Source organism: Capricornis sumatraensis, chromosome 8 (assembly GCF_032405125.1).
Source record: "Capricornis sumatraensis isolate serow.1 chromosome 8, serow.2, whole genome shotgun sequence".
NCBI classification, from domain to species: Eukaryota; Metazoa; Chordata; class Mammalia; order Artiodactyla; family Bovidae; genus Capricornis; species Capricornis sumatraensis.
Genome location: NC_091076.1, coordinates 2,443,390 through 2,470,230, shown reverse-complemented (window position 1 = coordinate 2,470,230; position 26,841 = coordinate 2,443,390). Strand labels below are relative to the sequence as shown.

The 26,841-nt window shown below is 50.7% G+C and overlaps 1 protein-coding gene across 2 annotated transcripts in view; it reads left to right on the top strand.

The window, feature by feature from the left end:
* The window catches only part of NAP1L4 (nucleosome assembly protein 1 like 4), a 50,916-nt gene that overhangs the window by 10,672 nt on the left and 13,403 nt on the right, over positions 1–26,841 (top strand). For both annotated transcript variants that reach the window (XM_068976774.1, XM_068976775.1), the window contains exons 2-8: positions 8,465–8,495; positions 8,664–8,722; positions 10,292–10,391; positions 18,025–18,166; positions 18,386–18,472; positions 20,089–20,220; positions 24,016–24,087. In XM_068976774.1, the coding sequence (XP_068832875.1) occupies positions 8,482–8,495; positions 8,664–8,722; positions 10,292–10,391; positions 18,025–18,166; positions 18,386–18,472; positions 20,089–20,220; positions 24,016–24,087 (606 nt within the window). In that variant the 5' untranslated portion in view covers positions 8,465–8,481. The remainder of the gene's footprint in view (positions 1–8,464; positions 8,496–8,663; positions 8,723–10,291; positions 10,392–18,024; positions 18,167–18,385; positions 18,473–20,088; positions 20,221–24,015; positions 24,088–26,841) is intronic.

The window sequence follows — 26,841 nt, the reverse complement described above, 5'->3', positions numbered from 1 at the left end:
TCCAAGGAACCTTTGATCTCCCCAGACTTGTTTTTCTCCAAACCAAGTTAGAAAACCGCAGCTACCAGATGAAGCCGGCCACGTGGAGCAGTTACTGTGATTGTTCTCTGGAGCCTTCTAAATGTGTTCAGGCTCGTAAAGTTGCCTCCTTAGCAGATGCTGTTTCCAAATGGAACCTAGTAAACAACAAGAGGGGGGGCTGTAAAACGTCGGAGGCCTCTTCCTCGGCGTGAGCTGAGGCCCTTCCTACCCTTGCTGCTTCATCTCCTCTGTATCTCTCTGCTCAGTCGCTCCTGGCCCTGCGACCCCATGGACTGTAGCCCTCCAGGCTCCTCTCTGGGATTTTCCACACAAGAATACTGGAGCGGGTTGCCATTTCCTTCTCCAGGATCTCTCTTTGCTGCCTCCTTATCCCCCCACCCCGCTTACCCGAACTTCCTTTCTTTCCTGTCACTGAAACCTCACCAGACAAACCCATTAAAACTTCCCTTTCAAAATTAGACCTGAGGATCCTACTAAATCATAGCAAGTTACCTATACCCCATGGGCAAATGTCAAGCTTAGGGCTGCATGGGCTTTCCCAAGGTAACAGCATTCTCATAGACCTGGGGAGGAGTTCAGTACTGTATCCCCAATTTGCCAGCTTGGCCCTTCCGGCCTGTCAGTCAGTCCATGTGCTTGTCTCAGATAAGTCAGGCCTAACGCTGGACTAAGGCAACCAGCTGAGAAAACCCTGAACGATCCCTGAAGCTTAAATGAAACCAGCTACCGGGCCTTTGATGTGACCAAGCTGAGGTAACGGCCGAAAATGTGCACGGAGCCTGGAGCCGGCCCCCTGTCCCTGGGCTGGAGTGCAAGGCAGGCGTGGACCCAGAGGCCTGCCGTGTCCGTCTGTAGCTATTACAGCAGGCTCCAGATTGTTCCTGGGGGCAAGTCAGGCTTCTCTGTACCGATGCTGAGCCCACAGAGGTGGCTTCTAATTCATGTTTGTAAGTGACCTAACCAGAGCCTCACCCTGTTGGAACAACCTGTATGGAGTTGGAGACAGTGTCTGCCTTGGTCTTGTCAGTCTGGCCAGTCAGTTGGCCTGGATCCCTGAAGATGACCCTGAGAGAAGGGCAGCTCCAGCAGGTGGAGACCCAGGGTGGGTCTGGCCTCAGAGAGCCCACAGCCAAACCTGCCTGTGCAGCGCCTCTGAGGACACCTGGGCTGCTCCATCCTGCCGGTGAGGAGGTGGGGGAGACAGGGCCTTCCCGTGTTGGTGGGCCCAGGGCAGCTCTGTCAGGGCTCAGCAGCTCCTGCTCGCAGAGGTGTGAGTGTTTCAGCAAGACCCGCTTCTGTCCCAGACTGGGCCGCGCACTCGTCTTGTCATGCCCATTGAACTGCCAGCAAGCCGACGGCCCAGGCGGGGATGTGTCCAGAGCCTTGGGCAGCGAGCAGCATTGTGACTCCTTGCTGCCCCGCCGCCCCTAACCCCCACGTGCTATTGGTGTTCATCTCTACTGGAAGCAACTTTTTCACTGTGGGTGACTTATGTAGCTTTTATTTTTATTCCTGTTGATCAATCTAACTTCCTGCCTTTACTTGGGAAGGACAGTATACCTGGACAGTCGTGCATTGGGGGCTTTACTGAGGTTCCCTTTTTCACAGATTTTTTTTAAGGTGTTTTTTAAAAATTGGTTTTTGGCGGTGCTGGGTCTTCATTGCTGCTCAGAGGCTTCCTCTGGTGCCAGTGGCTGGGGGCTCCCCTCTCGTGGTGGTGCGTGGGCCTCGTTAACGGCAGCGTCTCTTGTGGAGCTCGGGCTCCAGGCTCAGGGACTCGAGGGGTGCACGCTCAGTGGTTGCAGCTCGAGGGCACCGGAGTGTGGGCTCAGTAGCCGTGGCGCACAGGCTTAGCTGCCCTGTGGCGTCTTCCCAGTCCAAGGCTGGAACTCGTGTCTCCTGCGTTGGCGGGCAGATCCTTAGCCTCGGGACCACCAGGGCTGCCGTTCTCACAGGCTGAAGGCCGCTTAAATGACGTAGAGCGCTCTGGAGGCGCCGCCTTACTGCAGTGTATAGATGGTTTGCTTCTTCGCTCACCTCCCCAAAAGTTCCACAAAAAGGCATTGTCAGTTACAGGGTTTCCTTTGGCTGGCGGGTTATTGTTGCTGTTGGATTCCAAACTTCTCTTTAATGACTGTGCCCCTGTATGCCTTTTTGGGCGGGGGGCGGCAAGGGGGCTTCGCCATGCAATTTGCAGGATCTTAGTCCTCTGACCAGGGGTCAAACCTACACCCCCTGCAGTGGAAGTGCGGGGTCTCGCCTGCTGGACCGCCAGGGTAGGCCTGTGTGCCTTTCTGGAGAGCAGCAGACCTGGCCTTCTCTGGGACGACCTGGATAGTTGTGCTGTCGTTGTTCAGTTGCTCACGTCTGACTCTCTGCGACCCCATGGGCTGCAGCGCTCCACACTTCTGTCCTTCATCATCTCCCGGAGCTTGCTCAAACTCGTGTCCATCGAGTCGGTGATGCCATCCAGCCATCTCATCCTCTGTCCTCCCCTTCTCCTGCCTTCACTCTTTCGCAGCATCAGGGTCTTTTCTGTTGGCTCTTTGCATCAGGTGGCCTAAGTATTGGAGCTTCAGCATCAGAGCTTCCAATGAATATTCCGGGTTGATGTCCTTTAGGATTAGCTGGTTGGATCTCCTTGCAGTTCAAGGGAATCTCGAGTCTTCTCCAACACCACAGTTAGCCTTTGAAGAAAAGTTTAATAAATCCACTGACCCTTGATACTCAGATTATCAGCTACCCCTTTTCCTTATTGTGGGTGAGAAGGAAGGGAATGCCCTCGGGATATTTATCCAAAACTGACTCCTGGGTTACTGCCTCCCACAGTTAGATCCCTGGCCTGAGGATAGCGCGTGTCTCAGAGCGGTGCCTGTTGCTGCCCTCTTAGCAGAGGCTGCCATCTCTGCACCCGACACTGCTGAGGCTGTGTGGAGCTGCCCTCCGTGCCACACCTTTCAGCAGGCCATGGCACCCGCCGGAGTCTTCTCAGCTTCTGTGTACATCACTCTCGCTCACTGTGACGGTCCCAGCCTGCTCCCCATCTTCCCTCCTCCTCTGGTGAAGTTCCTGTGACTTGACTTGGGCGGTGTCATAGTGACACCTCATAACTACTTACAGGAAATCGCCTAAGTGAGTCTTGATCTTGCGTAGTTCGCTAGCTAACTAGTGGTTCTTAACTGAAGCATGCAGGGGGCACATCCCCTGCTGGGTGTGAGGTGGTGAGACTGCAGCCTTCCCTTCGGCTGCTTCCGCCCAACCAGCTGAGTCACACCGGTGTGCCCGTTGGGTTGTGCTTCTCAGGTACTGTGTCGTTCAGTTGAAGATTTGTGACAACCCCATGTCTGCAAGACAACTGATGCCATTTTCCTAACAGCATTTGCTCACTTATGTGTCTGTGACATTTTGTAATTCTCTTACGGTGATCTGTGATCAGAGACCTTTGATGTTACAACTTGCTGAAGACTCAGGTGATGCTTACCGTATTTTTAGCAATTAAGTATTTTTAAATTAAGGTATGTGTTATGCCAAAGAATGTTCAAAATTGGCAAAGACCACTACAATATTGTAATTAGCCTCCAATAAAAATACATAAATTAAAAAGAAAAGCATGTTCAAATTACTGTTCACTTGCACTCGTTTCACGTGCCAGCAAGATTATGCTCAGAATCCTTCTAGCTAGGCTTCAGCAGTACATAACTGAGAACTTCAGGTGCACAAGCTGGAAAGGCAGAGGAACCCGAGATCAAGTTGCCAGCATATGCTGGATCATAGAAAAAGCAAGGGGGTTCCAAAAGAATCTGCCTCTGCTTCGTTGGCTATGCTGAAGCCGTTGTGTGGATCACAGCAAACTGTGGGATGTTCTTAATGAGATGGGAATACCAGACTTCTTACCTGCCTCCTGAGAAATCTGTGTGCAGGTCAAGAAGCAGCGGTTGGAACCAGACACAGAACCGCAGACTGGGTAAGGAGTGTGTCAAGGCTGTATCCTGCCACCTTGCTTGTTTAACTTAGGTGCAGAGTACACCATGCGAAATGCCAGGCTGGATGAAGCACAAGCTGGAGTCGACTGCCAGGAGAAATATCAACAACCTTATATATGCAGATGACGCAGCTCTTACGGCAGAAATTGAAGAGGAACTAAAGAGCCTCTTGATGAAGGTGACAGGGGAGTGTGAAAAGGCTGGCTTAAAACTCAACATTCAAAAACCTAAGATCGTGGCACGCAGTCCCAGCACTTGATGGCAGACAGATGCGTCAGATTTCATTTTCTTGAGCTCCAAAATTAATGCGGACAGTGATGCAGCCACAAAAGTAAAAGACGCTTGCCCCGTAGAAGAGTAGCTGTGACAAAGCTAGACAGTGTATTAAAAAGCAGAGATCACTTCGCTGACAAAGGTCTGTATTCATGCATGTCTGCAGTCATGTATGGATGTGAGAGTTGGACCATAAAGAAGGCTGAGCGCCAAAGAATTGATGCTTTTGAACTGTGGTGCTGGAGAAGACTTGAGAGTCCCTTGGACAGCAAGCAGATCCAACCAGCTAATCCTAAAGGAAATCAACCCTGAATATTCGTTGGAAGGACTGAAGCTGAAGCTCCAGTCCTTTGGCCACCTGATGCAAGGAGCTGACTCATGGGAAAAGACCCTGATGCTGGGAAAGATGGAAGGCAAGAGGAGAAGGGGGCGACAGAGGATGAGATGGGATGACAAAGAGGATGGGGTCTACCGAGGGCTTGTACCTGTGGGGCGGAGTAGCTGAACTTGGAAAGGTAATTAGAAATCTTCTGATTCACAGCTTTAACTTTTAATGCTTGTGTCAGAGCGTTCCAGTATCAACAGACCCATGTAGACAGCCTAGCAGAAGTTGTCTTTCAAAACTACTGAGCCCCAAACCTCCACACTGCATAGCATGGGGCATTTGGTTTTTAGAAGTTTCTTCACTCGAGGTAATTTCCTTATTAATAAACTTGTAATAGATATGGTAATATTTAACTTATATTAAACTTAGGTACAATGAAAATATTTTACTTAATGTTAATTACTCTAAGACATGTTTATATTAGATAGGTCAACAAACAAACATTAATATTAGGTTTTTAATAGTGAATACTTCCCAGTTCACATGAACCTAGAATTTATTGTTTAATTTAGAGTTATTTGATTTGTAAGCACTTACTTTTCTTTAAGCCAATTAAATAGAGCTCATTTACAAATTAACCTCAAAAATATTATCCGGAGACAAATACATACCAAGGCATAATTTAGACAGACACAAGATCTAGGTTCATTTTCTAAGTTTAGTCATGAATTAGGTATTACAATATAAAATTTACTAGTTTATTAAAAAAGTTGAAATAAATAAAAATTTTAAAGGCTTTTCCCCATTTTCCCTTGGTCTATAGAGACACGGAACTGCAGATCCAAGTACTAACAGAGTAAAGGAAAATATCTCAGGTCTTCAAAGACTTTAAGGGAGGAAAGGAAGCCAGGTTGAAAGAAAAAGGGGGAGGAGGCGGGAGAGGGGGGCCAAAGGGGTGGCCTTACAGACGTCTCCTGCCCCCTGCAGATGCCCAGGCCTTATGGGACTTTTCCCTGGGCCTCCAGAGAAGGGAGGACTGGAACTCAGCCCTACCAGAAATCAGACCAGACCAGAACCAGAATTCGAGTTCTCTGCCAAGAAGAGGTGATGAGTCTCTAATCCTCAGCTCAGGCTGAGGCCCTCTAACCAGATTCCTGCTTCCAGGACCGGGGACTAGAAAAACAGGAAAGGATAGGAAGGGTTAAGGAGAGGAAAGAGAGAGGGAAGGGGAGAGAGGTCAGTAAAGTCTCTTGTTCCTTACCCAGTTCGGGCACTCTGGCCAGTTGTCCGCGTCAGGAGGAGACCAGGGACAAAAGGGTCCCAGTCGTGGCCCCTGGGCCTGGTCCATCGGCAGGCAAGCTGGCCCCTGAGTGCCCCGAGTGGTCAGGATGTCAGTCTCAGTGAAGAAGAGTCCGGATTAGTGTCCAGGTTGTCCTTAGCCAATCATTCTGACTCAGTCCTTCCTGGTGGTGCACGCCTTGTTCAGCCAAGATGGATGTCAGAGAGAAGGATTCTGGGAGGTGGTCGGACATGTGTCTCCTTTTGACCTTTCGCGAATTCTTTCGGTTGGTGATGGCTTATTAGTTCCATGTTCCTTAGCAGGACCTCTTGTTGTAAAACAACTCACGCAAATGGTTACTATGGTGCTGGCCAGGTGGGCAGTTTAAATCAGTATGCTTCCCCTAACACTTCTAGATTGACAGAAACACACCATGCTAGCCATGTGACCTCGGGCCAGGCACCTCACCTTTCCCTTCCTCAGCGCCCTCCTCTGTGCCCCAGGTGCGCCTCCTTACTAGAGTCCGTGTGGGGAGGCGCCTTACGCACATCCCTCGCCAGCACGAAGGGGTTGGCATCAGGGGTGTGGCGTGATGGGGTGGTGAAAGTGGGGCCGTGGCTGTTAAGCCGGCAGTGAGGCTGCTGCAGCAGGGAGCAGGTGCAGCGTGTGGTCTGCACAGGTGTTGGTGTGTGTATTTATCAGGCGGTGTGGGGTTTACGTACGAAGCCGAGTGATCGTTGGTTTCAGTGATTAACCACCTTGGCAGTAGGCTCCAGAATCCTTTCCTAGTCTTTGGCCCAGGAATCCTGCAGTCACAATCTGTCGCTGTGTGAGGAGTAACCTGGGATGGGGGAGCTGAGATGTCTTCACGTAGACACTCCCAGAGGCACATCCTGGGGGAAAAGGCTTTGGTATTTAACAACTGGTAAAAGCTAAGTGCGTTAGCCTTTAACATGTTGGCATCAGATGTCGTTTTAAAGGCCTGCCTGTCTCGTGTTCTGCGTTTATAGTGTGTGAAACGGCAGAACAGAAACCTGGGGATAGCCCGGGTGCAGTTGTATGCATGCGGCCGACTGCAGGGGAGCTCAGCTGGGGAGCACGGGGATTCGGGTTTCTGTGTGGGTGACTGTGGACTCAGCAGGAGGTGATGGGGACCCTTGGAGAGTGTTTTTCCGCTGCTGGTTTTCATTTGCTTAAGTCATTCAGCTTTTTGAAAATGATAATGTAACACGTATGTGCTGTTTTCAATTCTTAGAATAGCTGGTAGCAGTGTAGTTGCTCAGTCGTGTCTGACTCTTGCGACCCCGTGGGCCCACCAGGCTCATGTGTCCCTAGGACTTTCCAGGCAAGAGTACTGGAGTGGGTTGCCATTTCTTTTTCCAGGTGATATTCCCAACCCAGGGATTGAACCCAGGTCTCCTGAGTTGCAGGCAGATTCTTTACCACCTGAACTACCAATAGTTAACATGTTTTATTTATTTTATTTTGAAACAATAGTTAGCATGTCTTGTTAGTTAAATTAGTTATGAGCTAAATTAGTTGTAGCTCATAAATTCCAGTTGGAGCTATTTTTCCGAACTAGGAAGGGTTATTGTTCTCTTTGACCCTAGGGCACTGATTAAGGGGTTTCTGCTTTGTTCAGATGCCCAGGAAGGAGACATCCACCAGTTGTCAGCCTGAAAATGCCCCTCGGAGCCCTGGGGTGGGTGGGGGGGTCGCTAAACGTAGGACTGAGAAAGGTTGATCACCAAGCCTGACTCTTTTTACCTGTGCGTTTGGATAGGGTTAATATGAAGGTCTCTAAGGAGTGAGTGTCTTAGGACCTGCCTTTTATGGGTAGAGAGTCCCCTGATCTGGAGGTGGTCTTTTTTTCATGTCTCTTGTAAGAGTAGGGCCGTGCTGAGTGTATTACGTGGTGTTTTCACACAAGCACTTCATCTTCAGCGTAGGGGCCGTCGGTTCAGTCCCAGATGCTTCCGTTTTGTGACTCTGAGGAAGTTCCTCAGCCTTTTTATTCCTATAGCGGTAATAACCTGTTTTACAGAATGGTTCTGAGTATTAAAGGACCATCCGAGTGCCTTGCCAGAAAAAAAAAAAGGCCATACGGAATAAACAAAATTTAAACTCATCATGTGAGTTACAGTTTTAAAAACAATATGAACACCAGTAAATGTTTTGAATTGCTCTTAAATAATTAGCCTAACCATAAATAAGTGTTCCTGTTTCTAAAACTTGCTATAAACACAAGTTAAAATTGTTTAATTGTCATCATTCCGAAATCTGGTCATTTTAGTGCCAACAAGAGAACTGTTTTATGAGCGAAATGTGCTTGCACTGAAATGCACATAGTTTGTGTAATTTGATGAGTCTGACAAGTGTATGTATGCAGGTAACCAGTACGCCATTCAAGGTCTGGAACGTTCCCAGCGCCCCAGAGCATTCCCTCCTGCCCCTCCTTAGGAGGTCCTCGTCCTCATCTCAGAAAATCAGCGTTAGAAGAACGCATTTGAAATGTTTTTGTTTGTGAATATTTAGTAATGTTCATTCTTTTTTAATTTGTAGGAGATAAAGACATTCAGATGGCAGATAACAGGTAAGGCAGCGCGGACTCTGCTTGTGGGAGTGTACATTTTGGTTGGTGAGCTGGGACCAAGTGTCATTTGGTGCTCCAGCTGACGGCTCTTGTCAGATAAGAAAAATGGCCCATGTTGTCTGTCTTGAAACTTTGTGGAGACTAATACTTTTAAATCTGTGATCTTAGTTTTTCAGATGGGGTTCCTTCAGATTCCTTGGAAGCTGCTAAAAATGCGAGTAACACAGGTTAGTGCTGCGTGTGGGAGGGTGAGCCTCTGGGGAACTTGCATGCAGAGTAGAGGCTCCTCTTGAGCCTTTTAGTAAAATAGAACAAGGAATTCAAGTTCCGGGTTACCGTACTTCAGAGGCTTTAGCAGAGTTAGAATGATTAAAATGAAGGCCAGCGCTTCATTCAGACCTGGCAGAAGTCAGGTGACCAGCAGGCACCTCAGGCTGAGAGGGGAAGCCAGTGTCCGCCAGTCTCTCCACTGACAGGGACCTTGTAGTCAGCAGGCTGTCAGACACCTCGTTCTGTGGGCCTCGTGTGTTCTCTGAGACGCCTGTGTGGGGATTCAGACGCCACTGACGGTCCTAGCTGGGTCGGGGGTGACCTTGGTGGTCAGTAGAGGGTGTCTTCCTGTTTCTGTCAGTCTCACTGACATAACATCCGTTATAGAAGCACGTCCCTCTGTCCCTTTCTAACATTACTACAGACTCATGGGTTTGCTTTTTGTTCGGTGTTTTATCATTTGCCATCATTATTCTTTTCGGTGTGCAGATTGTCCCGTGTGGCCTTGGAGGTCCCTTAAAGCTGGCTTCTGTGTCCCCTTTGCTTTGTCTCCTTCCGTTTTGGGTTCTCTCTACCTTTGTGGCACAGGGGATGTTCCATTGTCTCTCGAGCTTTCCTTGCCCCAGACCTGAAGTTTACATTTATGCAAGGAGCCCTGTGTCTTTTAGTGGGGAGAGAGATTTAGAAACCAGAATATATGTGCTGTCGTCGTTTGTAGGCCTTCCGGTGGCTGGAGCCAGAGCTGTGAGTCTGTGCTCAGTGCTTACATGCTGCGCACGTATGCAGCGCTACAGATACGCAGTTACATGCATTCTGCATGCGTGCACAGTGCTTCATGTGAGCCACTGAACTTGTAGTTGCGTGCTAAAAGAGAGTGCCTGCTGTCATATTCAGCTTGCTCTTGTCCCCGTCTTACAAAAGGGTGGGCAGTGCTCTAGGTCTGGGCTTCCTTTGGAGTCAGGTGAGGACGCGGACTTTGGGTTTCTGTACAGTGTCGCTGAGGGCTAGTCGGCTCAGTGCAGAGCGTGGGTCGTGAGCCAGGGGTGTGCCGGTTCGCGGGAGGGCTGATGGCCCTCAGGGTCCTCTGTTCATCGGGGGTCAGCACAGCGCGTGTGTGACTGGTGACCATGTCCTGGCTGGGAGGTGGGGGCTTCCGCCGCTCAGGTGAGGAGCAGGACCCTCAGGCGCCCTGTGTAGATTCTTAACCATCCACTTGGGTGACTGATGTAGATTATGCCTTTGAAAATAAGTGTCTTTGACACTTTTCACTTTTTCACAGTTCTGTGTACCGTAGTATGTTGCTGTCCAGTTGCTCAGTTGTGTCTGACTTTTGTAGCCCCATGGACTGTAACCTGCCAGGCTCTTCCGTCCATGGGATTTCCCAGGCAAGAATACTGGAGTGGGTAGACATTTCCTTCTCCAAAATATAAGTATTTTTGGAAAAAATGTTTTTACGTTGGCTGTTGTGTGGTGGGTGCATGTTATGTTTTTTTGGCTTTGTCTTTTTTTTCTTCAACTCTTAACAGAAAAGCTCACAGATCAGGTGATGCAGAATCCTCAAGTTTTGGCAGCTTTGCAGGAACGACTCGACAATGTCTCCCACACTCCTTCAAGCTACATCGAGACGTAAGTATGCCCTGAACGAGACTTGGTGCAACTTTAAGAAACAAAGAAAGAAAACTCTTTGGGTTCTTTAGATTAGCGATAAGCATTTCATTCAGCAGACCTTGCCTACTGTGAGAGCAGGCCCTGAGGCTCCAGAGATGAGCGCGGGTTGGAGCCTGGCAGAGGCACAGGCCTGTGGTGAGGGTGGTGTGGCGGGTCGGGCTCCCTGAGCCATCCTTAGGCCTTGAGAGGACTTCACTTGTGCAGGAAGGGCCGGAGAGGGGCCCCGGGAGCCTGTCCTCCTGCTCGGCCCCGCCAGCCTGTGGCACCAGGCCTGCTTACTTGGGCAAGCCCTGTCCCGGGCATGTGAAGACACCCACTCTTGGGGCCTTTGGACGCCCTTCGCAGGGCAGGGCTGGGCCTCAGTGTGTCCACCCTCTCCACGGGCGCCCCTGCGCAGAACGGAGTGATGTCACAGGGAGGTCTGGCTGGGGGTCTGCTCTGCCCAGAGAGAAAGTGTTCCGGGAGATGAGCTTGAGGGAGGGGCTCTGTGATGGGCTGCAGACTGGATCGGTGTGTGTGTGGTGGTAGGGGGTGACCTGGGGTGAGCTGGGGAAGCAAGCGAGAACGTTGGTTTCCCCTTTCCCGCTGCAGACCCTGGGTGCGTAGAGGGTGCTGGCTGGGAGGAGGTGGGAGCGTGGGGTAGAGCTGGTCCCGTGTTGCGTGCTGTGTGTGGCGTGCCTGTCGTGGGGAGACGGCTGTGCAGTTGCTGCCACTGTGTGGAGGCGAGCTGGGAAGGGTGTCGAGTCCAGTTGGCTTAGAGTCCCCTGTTGTTTTTACTCCATTAAGTAGATTTGAAAGGTACGAGGTTAACTTCTAGGTTGTATAATTAACGTAGAAGAGAAGTGCAGGTGTTGGTGCGTTTAGTGTGATAAATCCCTGCCCTGCCTTCTTCAGTCGTCTTGCTCAGTTTCTGTGGGAGCCTGGGGGGCGGCACCTCTGTCCACATTGCCCTTGGTGTGGGTATGGTTGTCCCAAGACAGGTCCCTCTGTGATCGAGGCTGTCCCAGGACGCTCAGCCGTCCATATCTGCAGATTCAGCCAACGGCGGATCAAACGCATAGAGGGACAGGAAGTTGCAGGAAGCAGAACCGTTTACAGGCATTCACACTGTATTGACAGGATGTGGAAGGACGTGCTTAGGCCACTTGTGCGCACTGCCCTTCCATGCACAAGGCACTTGCGTGGATTTTGGCGCCCACTGTCCCAGGCCTGGGTGGCCGCACTTTCTGAGCAGTGCTCTGTTGAGAGCTGCCGGTGCTGCCCCCGGAGGAGGATGCCAGGTGGGACCCTGGTCCATGCAGGGGGCTGTGTGCATCTTTGAAGGGCCCAGGAATCTGCTGGTTTTTTCCAGGTTGTGACTAAGGGCTTTGGGTTAAATACATAATTTTGATGGATTAAAAATTTTTTTCCCCTCTTATGATTTATAAAAGGAAGGCATCCAAATGAAAATACGTCTTAGAAGGTAAAGAGTGCCAAAGGGCTGAGGGGCCCACCGTTCTCTGGCTCTGGGGCAGCACGCATGCCTGTTGCCTCTGGTTTCTCCTTTGCTGTGCTGGCGGGAGCACTGACTCTTCGGGACACGTTGTCCACCGGCCCTGTTTTAATCCTGTTCATCTTGGCCCTGTCCCCAGTCTTTACCTTTTATATCAGTGGTCGTCCAGTCCATAAATACTTGGTTGTTTTCTTAGACTAAATTCTGAAAGTTGAGGCAAAGGATATTTTCAAGGTTCTCATTTGCCTTTAAGAAAGGTGGGTCGGTAAGAGGGCGTCTGCCCTCAGCTTCCTCAAACCTGGGCATATTTTTTTTTAACTGCCAATTTGATAAGAGATAGCAGTTTCGTTTTGCTTTACTTTCCATTTTGTTGTTAGTTTGTCTTCAGCCGTGTGCAAGCTTCCTCGAGTTACGGGGGGCGGGGCTCCTCTTGCTCAGGAGCGCAGGCTCGGTAGCTGTGGCACGTGGGCTAGGTTGCCAGTGGCATGTGGGATCTTCCCAGACCAGGGATCGAACCTGTGTCCCCAGTATTGAGAGGCAGGGTCTTAACCACTGGACCATCAGGGGAGTCCAAGATAGCGATTCTTTTAAATTTAAATTCTTTTGGCTATTTTGTGAGATTGGACCTTTCTTCCGTGTTTGATTATCTGTGTTAGGTTGGCAAAAGAAAGTCCGATTCCTTCCTGTAAGATGGTTCTGCAGTCGCTCCGCTGTGTCTGACTCTTTTCAACCCCATGGGCTGCAGCACTCCAGGTTTCTGTGTCCTTCACCATCTCCCAGAGCTTGCTCAGACTCATGTCCATCGAGGCGGTGATGCCATCCAGCCCTCTCATCCTCTGTCACCCTCTTCTCTTCCTGCCTTCAGTCTTTTCCAGCATCAAAGTCTTTTCTAGTGAGTTGGTTCTTACATCAGGTCACCTAAGTATTGGAGCTTCAGCATCTGTCCTTTCAATGAATATTCAGGGTTGATTTCCTTTAGGATTGACTAGTTTGATCTCCTTGCAGTCCAAGGGACTCGCAAGAGTCTTCTCCAGCACCACAGTTCCAAAGCATCAATTCTTTGGTGCTCAGCCTTCTTTATGGTCCAGCTCTCACACCCATACATGACTGCTGGAGAAACCATAGCTTTGCCTAGATGGACCTTTGTGGGCAAAGTCATGTCTCTGCTCTTTAATATTCTTTCTGGGCTTGTCAGGTTTCCTTCCAAAGAGCGAGTGTCTCTTAATTTCATGGCTGCATCACCGTCCACAGTGATTTTGGAGCCCAAGGAAAAAAGTCTGTCCTGTTTCCCTTGTTTCCCAATCTGTTTGCTATGAAGTGATGGGACCAGTTCCCATGATCTTAGTTTTTGAATATTGAGTTTTAAGGCAGCTTTTTCACTCTTCTCTTTCACCTTCATCAAGAGGCTCTTTAGTTCCTCTTTGATTTCTGCCATAAGGGTGGTGTCATCTGCATATCTGAGGTTATTGATATTTCTCCCAGCAATCTTGATTCCAGCTTGAGATTCATCCAGCCCGGAATTTCACATGATGTACTCTGCAAATACCGCCCCTGGCCTCGGGCGCAAGGTGACTTCTCCTGGCCTCCCCTGACCTTGGACATGGGGTGTCTCCTCCCGGCCGCCACTGGCCTCGGACGTGGGGTAGCTCCTCTCGGCCGTCGCCCCTGACCTCGGACGCGGGGTAGCTCTTCCCGGCTGCCACTGACCTCGGATGCAGGATAGCTCCTCTCGGCTGCCGCCCCTGACCTCAGACGTGGGGTAGCTCCTCCCGGCCGCTGCTGACCTCGGACGCAGGGTAGCTCCTCTCGGTCGCTGCCCCTGACCTCGGACACAGGGTAGCTCCTCTCAGCCGTTCCTGCACCGTCGCAGCCTGTCACTCTAGGCCGCTGCCCCTGACCTCGGACGTGGGTAGCTCCTCTCGGCCGCGCTTAGTGAGCTGGCTCCTGCCTCTTGAGAAATCTGTATGCAGGTCAGCAAGCAACAGTTAGAACTGGACATGGAAGAACAGACTGGTTCCAAATAGGAAAAGGAGTACGTCAAGGCTGTATATTGTCACCCTGCTTATTTAACTTCTGTGCAGAATACATCATGAGAAATGCTGGGCTGGAGGAAGCACAAGCTGGAATCAAGATTGCCGGGAGAAATATCAATAACCTCAGATATGCAGATGACACCACCCTTATGGCAGAAAGTGAAGAGGAGCTAAAAAGCCTCTTGATGAAAGTGAAAGAGGAGAGTGAAAAAGTTGGCCTAAAGCTCAACATTCAGAAAACGAAGATCATGGCATCCAGTCCCATCACTTCATGGGAAATAGATGGGGAAACAGTAGAAACAGTGTCAGACTTTATTTTTTGGGCCTCCAGAATCACTGCAGATGGTGACTGCAGCCATGAAATTAAAAGACGCTTGCTCCTTGGAAGAAAAGTTATGACCAACCTAGATAGTATATTCAAAAGTAGAGACATTACTTTGCCGACTAAGGTCCGTCTAGTCAAGGCTATGGTTTTTCTTGTGGTCATGTATAGATGTGAGAGTTGGACTGTGAAGAAGGCTGAGCGCTGAAGAATTGATGCTTTTGAACTGTGGTGTTGGAGAAGACTCTTGAGAGTCCCTTGGAGTGCAAGGAGATCCAACCAGTCCATTCTAAAGGAGATCAGTCCTGGGTGTTCATCGGAAGGAATGATGCTAAAGCTGAAACTCCAGTAATTTGGCCACCTCATGCGAAGAGTTGACTCATTGGAAAAGACCCCAATGCTGGGAGGGATTGGGGGCAGGAGGAGAAGGGGACGACCGGGAATGAGATGGCTGGATGGCATCACGGACTCGATGGGCGTGAGTCTGAGTGAACTCCGGGAGATGGTGATGGGCAGGGAGGCCTGGCGTGCTGCAATTCATGGGCTCGCAAAGAGTCGGACACGACTGGGCAACTGAACCGGAACTGGAACTCCGCATCTAAGTTAAATAGGCAGCTGACAATACATGGTCTTGATGTGCTCCTTTCCCAATTTGGAACCAGCCCATTGTTCTTTGTCTGGTTCTAACTGTTGCTTTTTGACCTGTATACAGATTTCTCAGGAGGCAGGTCAAGTGGACTGGTATTACCATCTCTTCAACAATTTCCCAATTTGTTGTGATCCACACAGTCAAAGGCTCTGGCGTAGTCAATAAAGCAGAATGTTTTTCTGGAACTCTCTTGGTTTTTCACTGATCTAGCAGATGTTGGTAGTTTGATCTCTGGTTCTTCTGCCTTTTCTAAATCCAGCTTGAACACCTGGAAGTTCTTGGTTCATGTACTGTTGAAGCCTGGCTTAGAGAACTTTGAGCATTACTTTGCTAGCATGTGAGATGAGTGCATTTGTGCGATAGTTTGAACGTTCATTGTCAGAAACAAAAAAAGATGTGTGCAGTATATGGAGAGGGTGCTGTGACTGATCCAAGTATCAAAAGTGATTTCATGCTGAGGTTTCTTGCTGGATGATGCTCCGAGGTTGGGTAGACCAGTTGAAATCGATGGTAATCAAATTGAGACGTTAACTGATAGCAGCCAGTGTTGCACTCTACAGGAGACAGCCTGTATCAGAGTATCCCGATCAAGGACTGACAGTCATTTGCACACGTTTGGTTATGTTAATCACTTTGATATTTAGGTTCCACGTAAGTTAAGTGGAAAAAAACCTCGACCATGTATTTTCATGTGATTCTCACTAAATGGGCTTCCCTTATAGCTCAGTCAGTAAAGAATCTGCCTGCAGTACAGCAGACCTGGGTTCGATCCCTAGGTTGGGAAGATCCCCTGGAGAAGGAAATGGCAATCCACTTCAGTATCCTTGCCTGGAAAATCTCATGGACATAGGATCCTGGTGGGCTGCAATCCATGGGGTCACGAAGAGTCGGGCACGACTGAGTGACTGACACTTCCTTACCTTACTCTACTTAAATGTGATGAGAACGTTTTGTTGTTAAAATAAATTGTGACGGGTGATGAAAAGTGGATACTGTACAAGAATGTGGAATGGAAGAGATCATGGGGCAAGTGAAATGAACCTTCACCAGCCGCACCACAGACCATTCTTCACCCAGAGAAGGTGATATAGTATATATGGGGGATTGGAAAGGAATCCTGTGTTATGAGCTCCTTCTGGAAAGCCAAGCAGTTAATTCCACCAAGTACTGCTCCCGGTGAGACCAACTGAGAGCAGCACTCCGCCGACTGCATCCGGGATTAGGCAGCAGCAAGCACGCCCTCCATCATCAGGGTAACGCGAGACCATATGTTTATTCGATGACCAGGCAAAGGCTCAGCTGGGAAGTTCTGGTTCATCCGCCGTATTCACCAGACCTTGCTCCTTCTGATTTCTACTTATCTTGGTCTTTACAAAATTCTTTCAATGGAAAAAGATTTCACTTCCCTGGAAGACTGTAAAAGGCACTTGGAACAGTTCTTTTGGCTCAAAAAGATAAAAAGCAGCTTCCCTGGTGGCACCGTCATAAAGAATCTGCCTGCCAAAGCAGGAGATATGGGTTTGATCCCTGATCCGGGAAGATCCCACACGCCTCAGAGCAGCTAAGCCCACACGACCCAACTCTCGAGCCTGTGCTCTAGAGCCCAGGAGCCTCGACTACTGAGTCCTGAGTCCTGACGCTGCAGCTGCTGAAGCCTGTGCTCAGCAACAAGAGACGCCCCCGGCCTGAGCGGCCAGCTGGAGAGCAGCACCTGCTCGCCAGCCAGAGGAGAGTCAGCGCAGCAGCAGAGGGCAGCAGGGGCAGCAGAGCCAGTGACTAAGCGAGCGGGATCACAGGTTGCCTGAAAGATGGCGGGAGGCCGCAGGACGAGACACTGAAGGCGCTGTCGAATGAAATTCTTGATGAAAATGAAAAATGGCTTTTACATTTGCTTAAAGAGCAACAGTTAGAACTGGACATGGAAGAGCAGACTGGTTCCAAATAGGAAAAGGAGTACGTCAAAGCTGTATATTCTCACCCTGCTTATTTAATTTATATGCAGAGTACATCATGAGAAACGCTGGGCTGGAAGAAGCACAAGCTGGAATCAAGATTGCCAGGAGAAATATCAGTAACCTCAGATATGCAGATGACACCACCCTTATGGCAGAAAGTGAAGAGGAACTAAAAAGCCTCTTGATGAAAGTGAAAGAGGAGAGTGAAAAAGTTGGCTGAAAGCTCAACATTCAGAAAATGAAGATCATGGCATCTGGTCCCATCACTTCATGGGACATAGACGGGGAAACAGTGGAAACAGTGACAGACTAAATTTTGGGGGGCTCCAAAATCACTGCAGATGGTGACTGCAGCCATGAAATTAAAAGACGCTCCTTGGAAGGAAAGTTATGACCAACCTAGATAGCATATTCAAAAGCAGAGACATTACTTTGCCGACTAAGGTCCGTCTAGTCAAGGCTATGGTTTTTCCAGTAGTTACGTATGGATGTGAGAGTTGGACTGTGAAGAAAGCTGAGCACCAAAGAATTGATGCTTTTGAACTGTGGTGTTGGAGAAGACTCTTGAGAGTCCCTTGGACTGCAAGGAAAGCCAACCAGTCCATCCTAAAGGAGATCAGTCCTGGGTGTTCATTGGAAGGAATGATGCTAAAGCCGAAACTCCAGTACTTTGGCCACCTCATGCGAAGAGTTGACTCATTGGAAAAGACTCTGATGCTAGGAGATATTGGGGGCAGGAGGAGAAGGGGGTGACAGAGGATGAGATGGCTGGATGGCATCACCGACTCGATGGACATGAGTTTGGGTGAACTCCTGGAGTTGGTGATGGACAGGGAGGCCTGGCGTGCTGGGGTTCATGGGGTCGCAAAGAGTCGGACATGACTGACCGACTGAACTGAACTGGACTGGAAAAGCAACGGAACTTCTGGGCCAGTCCAGTATGTCTTGTGAATTATCCTTTCAGCTTCCTCCTCCCCCACCACCTTGCTCTTGGTGGAGGGGGCGGTATTTGGTTTGTTCTTAGTGATTTTTAGAAGCTCTGTTTCATGGTGGGGATGTTAATTCTATGTTAGTATTGTTTTAGTAAAAAAAAAAAAGTACTCACTTCGCAGTCATCGAGATTTTTTTCCCCCTCTCTAGTTTACCTAAAGCAGTAAAAAGAAGAATCAACGCGTTGAAGCAGCTCCAGGTGAAATGTGCGCATATAGAAGCCAAGTTCTATGAAGAAGTGCACGACCTGGAGAGGAAGTATGCAGCCTTATACCAGCCTCTCTTCGACAAGGTCAGGTGCTGTTAGTGAGTTTCAGATCTTTCTCCAGGAAAGACATCCAGAAATACCCGGGGATCACTGAATGTCTCTCCTTAAGCCTCACAACTCAGCATCTTAAAACAAGCTGTAAAAGCATCCAGTTTCCAGTCTTTTCATTCACAGTATTTACAGGTGCATTGTCTTGACTCTCGACTTCCTGAATAACTGTAAGATCTTGTTTTTTACTCTTAGAGAAGGGAATTCATCACTGGTGACGTTGAGCCAACAGACGCAGAATCTGAATGGCACAGTGAAAATGAAGAGGAGGACAAATTGGCCGTAAGTTTCTTCATGAGCACACTAGTGGTCTGTTTCACGGCTGCTGCAAGTGAGACGGCCTTCGGTGGTGATGTAGCAGTTAGGACTTGGTGCTTTCTCCGCCACGGCCCAGTTCTAGTCCTGGTCTGGGGAACTGAGATCCTAAGCTGTGCAGTGCAGTGGGGGATGGGTAAAAAAAGAAATAAGATGGTTTTCTTCTACGCAGAGGAGAGCTCCTAACAGTAGGCGTGGCTTCACCCTTCAGTTCAGTTTAGTTCAGTGCAGTCGCTCAGTCGTGTCCGACTCTTTGCGACCCCATGAAATGCAGCACGCCAGGCCCTCCCTGTCCATCACCAACTCCCGGAGTTCACTCAGACTTGAGTCCATTGAGTGAGTGATGCCATCCAGCCATCTCATCCTCGGTTGTCCCCTTCTCCTCCTGCCCCCAGTCCCTCCCAGCATCAAAGTCTTTTCCAGTGAGTCAACTCTTCGCATGAGGTGGCCAAAGTACTGGAGTTTAGATTTCTTCAGGACGATGAGACGGGTGGCTTGCAAGTCTGGCGTCTGACTGACTCTGTCAGTTACCAGACACAGTCCCCCTTCTCGGCCGTCTGGGGCAGGCTGCATGTAGTGCGGACCGTCTGGGGAGGCGAAGGAGGCAGAGACCCCCAAGGGGAGAGCACACCTGTGCCCAGGAGGGCAGGTCCTGGAAGCAGGGCTGCAGTGGGCAGAGCACACAGGAACTCAGAGCTGGCGAAGCTGCCCTGGTGCCTCTCACCACTGGACGCTGGAAGATGCTCCTCAGGCCATGTGCTCTGACCGCCCCCTGCTGGCAGTCTTCTCCTGGGGCTGGTGACGGGCACCAGTCCGGTGCTGTGGGCGCCCCAGCGCGGCCCGGTGAGCTCTGTCGCCTGATAGCACATTGGAAGTCGTCCTTCTATCCCATAGTGTAAATGTTCAGAGAGGGTTTTTTGAAGTATATGCTATTTTTGGTCGCCATGTGTCTTTTTGATCGCTTACAAACCCGTCACATCTGGTGAGGCTGAATCTGTGCCTGTGGGTAGTTGTGCGTCAGGCCTTCCCTATGGGAGGAGACTCTGCCTCTGCCAGCTTGAAGAGCCCTGTCATCATTTCCCCTGAGAATCACGCGTAGGGGCTGTGACGTAGCAAAGACTCCCTTCCTGCCGGGCACGTCACCTTCCTCTCACCACCCTGCTGTTTGCACGCTGCCTCTGTCCCAACACCCCTGCAGCCTTGGGGGTGCAGCGTGGCGGCATTTCTGTTGCGGAGGTCCTGGACTGTCCTCTGCTGGTGATTGTTCCGGGTAGGGGGCAAGCCAGCGCTGGGCAGCCTCTCCCTATCGGGGCCCTAAGCCAGTCCGCAGCTCTGCTCCCCGTGGTCTAAAATTATACTGAGGAATTACATCCAGATATGTATGCCTGAAAGGCTTTGTTCCTCCGAGACGTTTGAGACTGTGATGGCACAGTGGTCCTGGAGATGCAGATTCAAAGACAAGGAGTTTGATAGAGGTTTTAATGGGATTCTGAAACTATATTCTGCGTTAAATAAGCCACTGCAAAGTCTGTAAACTTGTTGCTTCATCATAAGTTTTCTGTTTGGCATCTCCGCGTTTGTAGGGAGATATGAAAACTAAAGCAGTCATAGCAGAGAAAGAGGCAGCGGCCGCAGAGGAGCCAAGCCCGAAAGGCATCCCGGAGTTCTGGTTCACCGTCTTCAGGAACGTGGACATGCTGAGCGAGCTGGTGCAGGTAGGCTCACGGCACGCCCCCACTGAGCCAGGCGAGCGGCTTGCGGGCTCGCAGCAGGCGTCGACGGCGGTGGCAAGGCCTCTTGTGTGGCCGTGGCTTTTGGCGGAGGAATCAGCCAGGGCCCCGGCGCCCTCGCGCTCTGGTACCCTGGGAGGGCCTGCCTCGCGGAACCTCTGCCGAGCCCGAGGTAGCTTTGCTGTTGGTTGCAGCCTCGCCCCAGGAGGAGAGTGAACAGATTCCCGAGCCTTCCTCGCTTCACTCACATGATGTGGACACGAGAGAAGCGTGGGGACGAGGGCCCGGGTGGAAGCGCTGGTACTGAGGGCTCCAGTGTGTGCACACGTGTACACACCCATGTCTGTGCACAGTGACACACAGGCACACGCTGACTTAGTCTTGTCTTTTGACTGATTTTTGAAATTTGAAATGGCCTGTCATGCAGTCTTGCTAATTGTACAAATGTTTAACAAGTTGCTATTATTCTTCTAATAATTTTCCTTGAAAAAGTCTTTTTTTTCCCCTCAATGGCAATGGCCCAGCTGTCTTTGTCTTGCTTTATGGAGCTTTCTGTAGTGAAATGGTGAACCACTTAAAAGGTAACAAACGTGGCATTCCCTGGGGTGAGTTTCCGGAATTCAGAAATCAGTACTGCTCAGAAGTCCACAGAGAGGTTGGGCTCTGCTTTTGGTTCGGGTGGGTCGGCACAGTGCTTTCATATCGGAGAGCGTGGCCGTGGCGGGCGTGCAGACGGCTCTCGCTGCTGCGGTTCCAGGGCGGCGGTCGTTGCGGTTCAGAAACGCGCTGCGTCGCTGCCTCCGCCTGCCTCGTCTGACGCGTGTCTGCGCGCCGGGTCCTGAGAAGGCGGGGCAGGAATGCGCTCCTGCTCTCCGTCCAGGCTGGGGGATGTTTCAGATGTGTGTATTAGAGTAGCCCTGACGTTCCTTTTTTCTCCTTAATCTGTGTGTGTGCAGAAGTACAGTTGGCCTACAGCGTTGCAGGTGGATAGCCTGGTGGTTCAGTGACACGTACACACAGCTTCCGTTACAGGTTATTACGCGTGATGACTGCAGTTCCTGTGGTATACAGTAACCCTTTGTTGCTTGTTGCATATCTGTTTTTTTAATTAGAAATCTAGCATCCTGTTCAGACTAAGTCAAACAAGTGGAAGCAAAATGTCATGAATTCTGACAGGCAAAAATTTGTAAGTTTTCTAAAACACATCTATTATACATGCTATTATACATATCTATACAGAAGCTTTTCCCCTGTGCTTGATAAAGACGCGAGAAAGGACACCAAGAACAAAGAGACGGAGAAAACAAACGGAATGAAACGCGAGCACTGAGCACGGAAGAGAAAAGTGAGGCAGACGCGATGAAGGGCCAGACAGGCCGGTTGTCTCTGAGCCTGGCTGCTCAGCAGAAGCGCAGCTGCGGCTTTGGAGGATAGAAGCAATGCCTGGGCATTTGTATTTTTCAAAAATTCCAAGGTTATTCTGATACACATGTGGTTCACAGGTTTTTACAGGTGATTTCAGGCTTTTCTCTTAAATGGTAGTCTTGGTGATACAGGATTCTATTGTTTTTTGTTGACCAATCATGACACAATGATATTAAATGAGTAATAGTTACAGAATCACAATAGCGAAAGATGTTTATCAGTTTTCACAATCAATAGCCAGACAAAAAATTAAAACTGATTACAGTTGCCATAATGGGAACATGGTTAACCTGACAGTAAAAAATAATTGCTTACAATTTGAGGGTCAAGCAGAGTGATACGGTCAGTGGAGGTGCACATATGAAAAGCTGTGCAGACAAGCGGAAGTTAAGAAACCCTACCAGCACCAAACCAGCTCTGGAGCAGGTGCTGAAAGGACGTCTCCAGGCAGGAAGCACAAGCCTATGTGTTCCCGTCCGAGCTTCGCTTCCATAGGGAAAGATGTGGTTTAAGAATAGTCGACCACTGGGGATTCCTGGCCGCCCAGTGGTTAGGACTTTGTGCTTTCACTGCTGGGCCCAGGTTTGATCCCTGGTTGGTAACGGAGATCCTGTAATCTGAGTGGTGTGGTCCAAAAAGAGAAAAGGAAGAAAGAATACTGGATCATGCTTTTAAAAGAGTGCCGTGAGCCAGAAACTTACTGAGAACGTGAGTAGTCCCTGCTAGAAGCAGATTCTCACTGACTGTATGTTAGAGTCTCCCGGGCAACTTGTAAAGCGAAGCAGCAGCATCAGTGCCTCCCACCCCCAGTCAGTGAGGGTCTGAGGTGCTTGTAGAGGCTCAGGAGATTCTGCTGTGTCTTCATGACTTTGAAACTTGTGGGGAGCAGCTTTAAATCAGCCCTCGAGTAGCTTCCACTGCTGGCCCTTAGTTTTGGAACTGCTCATTTAGGCCATCGAACGTCCTCACTCTCCAGTGTTGATGCATGGCTGGTTGAGGAAGTGGAGACCATCCTGGTGGTTTCACCATGAGGGGCAGTCCCGTGGGCACTGCTGGTCTGACTGAGGAGGAGGGGGATCCCCATGCATCACTGTGGAGCCTTGCTTTCTGCTTCTGGAATTTGGAGTTGACATCTCACATGGATGTGGCCTTTAAGGACTGTTTTGAGCTTGCCTTTGGTCCAGAGGCTTGCAAGGTGCCTTTGGTATTGCTGGTCTTGTTGCTCTATACAGGCAGGCCTCGGAGACACTGTGCATTTGGTTCCAGCGCCCTGCAGTAACGTGAGCGTAGATTACAGTGAGTCATGCGAATTTTCTGGTTTCCCAGTTTGTAATGAAAATTAGGTTTACACTATATTATAATCTGTTAAGTGTGCAATAGCATTATGTCTAAAAAATGTACATTTTTGTTGTTCAGTCACTCAGTTGTGTCTGACTCTTTGTGACCCCGTGGACTGCAGCACACCAGGCTTCCCTGTCCATCACCATGTCCCGGAACTTCCTCAAAATCATGTCCACTGACAAAAATGTACATATGTTAATTTAAAAATACTTTATTGCTAAAAAATGCTAACCATTATCTGAGAACCCAGGGTTAACAGAAGCCTTCAATTTGCAAAACAAAACCCTATATATCTGTGAAGTGTGTTAAACAAGGTCTACCTGTGGTGTAGAGAGAACTTAAAATTGGGAAGTTGGTAGTTTTCAGGCTTAATGAGCCTCAGGAAATCCTTTAGACTTCTGGGGTGAAGAAGTGACTGATTTACAACTAAAGCACCTTTCCTTAGTATGTGGTCTCTGGGCCTCAGGTCTTGTGATTTTTTCCCCCCCCCGAGTTTTTCTCAAATAACCGGCGTGGTGGATTTGTGCGTTTGCGTAATGATGACTTGTGAAGTCTAGAGCCGTCGTCAGATGCGCTTCTGTAGTGCCTGTCAGTAGGGTCTCGGATGCGCTTCATAAGTGGTCTTGACTGTGAGTGACTGGATCCTTACTGCCTTGTGCACTGAGGGGGAATGGCTACCCAGGTCAGTAGCTTGTCCAGGCGTTTCTTCTGATCCTGTCTCTCTGGGGCTGTGAGGACCATCAGTCTGCACTGATGGCGTTTCTGAGTCTGTCTGCACTGACAGCTGGGGGTGGTGTGTGAGCCGGCGGGGCTCCCGCCCCATGGTGGGCTCCCACGGCCCCGCCCTGCGGCCACCATGTGGCTGGTGGTGAGTGGACGTTTGGTGGCTTCCTGGGAGGGACAGGGCAGGGCTGATGACCCAGAGTTGAGAGGGAGGTGGAGCAGTGGCTCAGTGGGACAGGTGTGTTGCCCTCTGCCACTCACCAGGACCTTCTTTTTTCTCTTTGTGATTAGGAGTACGATGAGCCAATCTTGAAACACCTGCAGGACATAAAAGTGAAATTTTCCGACCCTGGACAGCCTATGGTGAGTACTGCTTGGTGTCAGAGGGTCAGGGTCCCAAGGGGGATGAGCTAGGAGCCATCGAGAAACGCGCCCGCCTGCTGGGTGCCTCGAGTGACACGCCCCACTCCCAGTCTCCCGCGTCGCTCAGCAGCAGCGTGCGGGCCGACTGGTGACTCGCCCAGAGGCGACTCAGGCCTCCCGCTGCTCGGTGGCGGGTGCGGCACTCAGAGCCAGGGCGGGCCTCCCGGCCAGGGTGCTCACTGGGCCGTACTCTGCTTCCTGAGCCGGCTCATCTCCTCCGTCCTGTGGGCTGGGGTCACCCTTCTCTCTGGTGCTCCCCAGGGTTTTGAGGATGGGATGTATATGCAGCCGGTTACAGAGGGGCGGGTACGTCCTCAGGTACAGGCAGCACTTCAGCAGAGATGCTCAGGGCTGGGGGAGGCCGGCGCCCTCGGTTTTGAGAGTGACTCAGGTGGGTACGATGGAGAGGCGTTCCTCTGCTCCTTGAGCTGTGCTTCCCAGAATACTTGTTTCTGTGGGCTGCGCGCCAGTGAGTGAGCCTGCCGGCCCCATTCTCTGCAGCAGTCTCAGCACGAGGCTGCCTGCGCTGGGTCCTCTGAGAGTGCTGCTCCAACCTGCGGTCCCTCTGTGCCCGGCGGGGCCCATGCCAGCGCCACAGCAGCTGCAGCGCCACCTGCTGCCCGCCTGCCCACGGCTCTGCATTTCAGGTCTTGGAGACATGGCACCTGCGGACCGCAGGGCTTGTCCCCTTTGCTGTCCAGTGGGTGGCCTGGGGCCGCACACCTGTGTCTGTCCCTTCCCTGCCGGCTGCACCCTGGAAGGATGTTCAGACACCCCTCTGCAGGTGGGGTGGGGGTGTCAGCTGGAGTGATGCCTGTGCACGGTTTGGGGGCCCTTCTGGTAGCGAGGGAATCCCCTCTTTCCTGCCACACCCCACTCATTGCAGGGCCTTCCCCTGTGGCTCTCTTCCCAGGTGGCACTCTTCACCCAGGTGAGGCTCGGCCCCGCTCCCCTAGAGGCGTCCTGTGGCAGTCAGCTGTAGTGCACTGCGATGGGTGTGCGTCCTTGTCCCCTGGGGTGTACGTGCGTATAGATGTGAGTTGGTGATTCCTGCCTTCCTCAGCCCATCTGTCTTAGCTTCCCAGTGGACACTGGCGTGGATTGCCGTGTGCTTCTTCAGGGGACCTTCCTGACTTCAGGGATCAAACTCGGGCCTCTTGCGCTCCTGTGCTGGCAGGTGGACTGTCTACCGCCGTGCCGCCTGGGAAGCTCGTAATTACACACATACCCTTCCTTGTGAGTCTCCCTCCCACCCACACCCTCACTGTGTTCTCAACCAGACAGAGGCCCAGGAAAGAAGGAAAAGGAGGAAACTGTAAAGAAAGGAAGTCACACCCTGGCTTGGCGAGATGACAGGGGAAAGAGATGAGGGAAAGAGGGGAGTGAGTGACTGTGTCCATTCAGCAGTGGGGCTGATGGAGGACAGTGGGACAGAGCTGTTGGTTAGTCCAGCCCAGTCCCCAGGGTGGCCTGTCCACGCCTGTGGTCACGACCCTCAGCAGTTCTGAAGGAAGAGTGTATGCTGCCGGAGCCCAGCGTGGAGATGGGTTTCCAGGGGACAGGTCAGGAGAGGCCTAGGGAGGGATCTCACTGCCCACAGCTGCCTTCCTGTCTTGTACCAAAAGTTTGACTTTAGTTTTAGATTCAAAGGATTCAACAACAAAACAAACCTCTTGTTACACACAATTTCAATTTTTTATAGAAGGTTCTTTGACTTAATTTAATAAACAGTCATTAAAAGAAAAGAATAGAAATGACAGAAGTGACCGTGCGTGTATTACCAGATTGGGCCGGCAGCCTACACCCAGACTCCAGCAGGCTGGGGTCCCCATTGGGAAAGGGTCCCGATTTGGAAAGGGTCCCGGGCGGTGCGTCTGCCCCATGGGCGATCCTTCAAATTGGAGTTTTGGGGTTTCCTGTTTACAATCTCAGGCCACGAACCGATATCGTGATCAGTTTGTGCTCAGAAATGTAGCTCTGGTTTCACTTTAACTTTCAAAATGCTGTTTGTTTCGTCTCTAAGATCTATTAGACCCCGAGGGGCTTGCCAGGCCTCTAGGGGCTTAAGAGATTCCAGGACCCATTCCCTTCCTTATCTAGAGTGCCGCCTGACTTGCTTGTGCTCGCAGGAGATGCAGGTTTGATCCCTGGGTCAGGAAGATCCCCTGGAGGAGGGCATTGCAACCCACTCCGGTATTCTTGCCTGGAGAGTCTCATGGCCAAGAGGAGCCTGGCGGGCTCCAGTCCATGGGGTCACAGAGAGTCAGACATGCCTGAGCGCGCGTGGTTGTTACCATCTGTTTGTTTCACCTTGTGCGTCATAAGACTTCTTAGATCCCGAGGGGCTGGCCAGGCCACCTGGAGCTCAAGAGATTCCAGGACCCACTCCTTTTCTTATCTAGAGTGCCACCTGACTCACTGTGCTCGCAGGCAGGCCTGGAATCCGGGCAGGTCAAGAGCAGGTCAGAGCCCTGCTCCCCGCTTCTGAAGCCTGAAGAGGATGGTTCTCCGTTTGTTTCCCTGATACTGTCCTGACTGCGGTTTGGTCTCCCAGAGCCGCGACTTACGCTTGTCAGCCTCCCTTGCCTGCCGCCTGGTCTCTGCCCGCCTGTGTCTGCCTCCCAGGCCTTCGTGGCCCTTCTCTTCCTCCTCCCCTTAGTTTGCCTAAATTACTTTCCCAGCTGATTGTTGTAC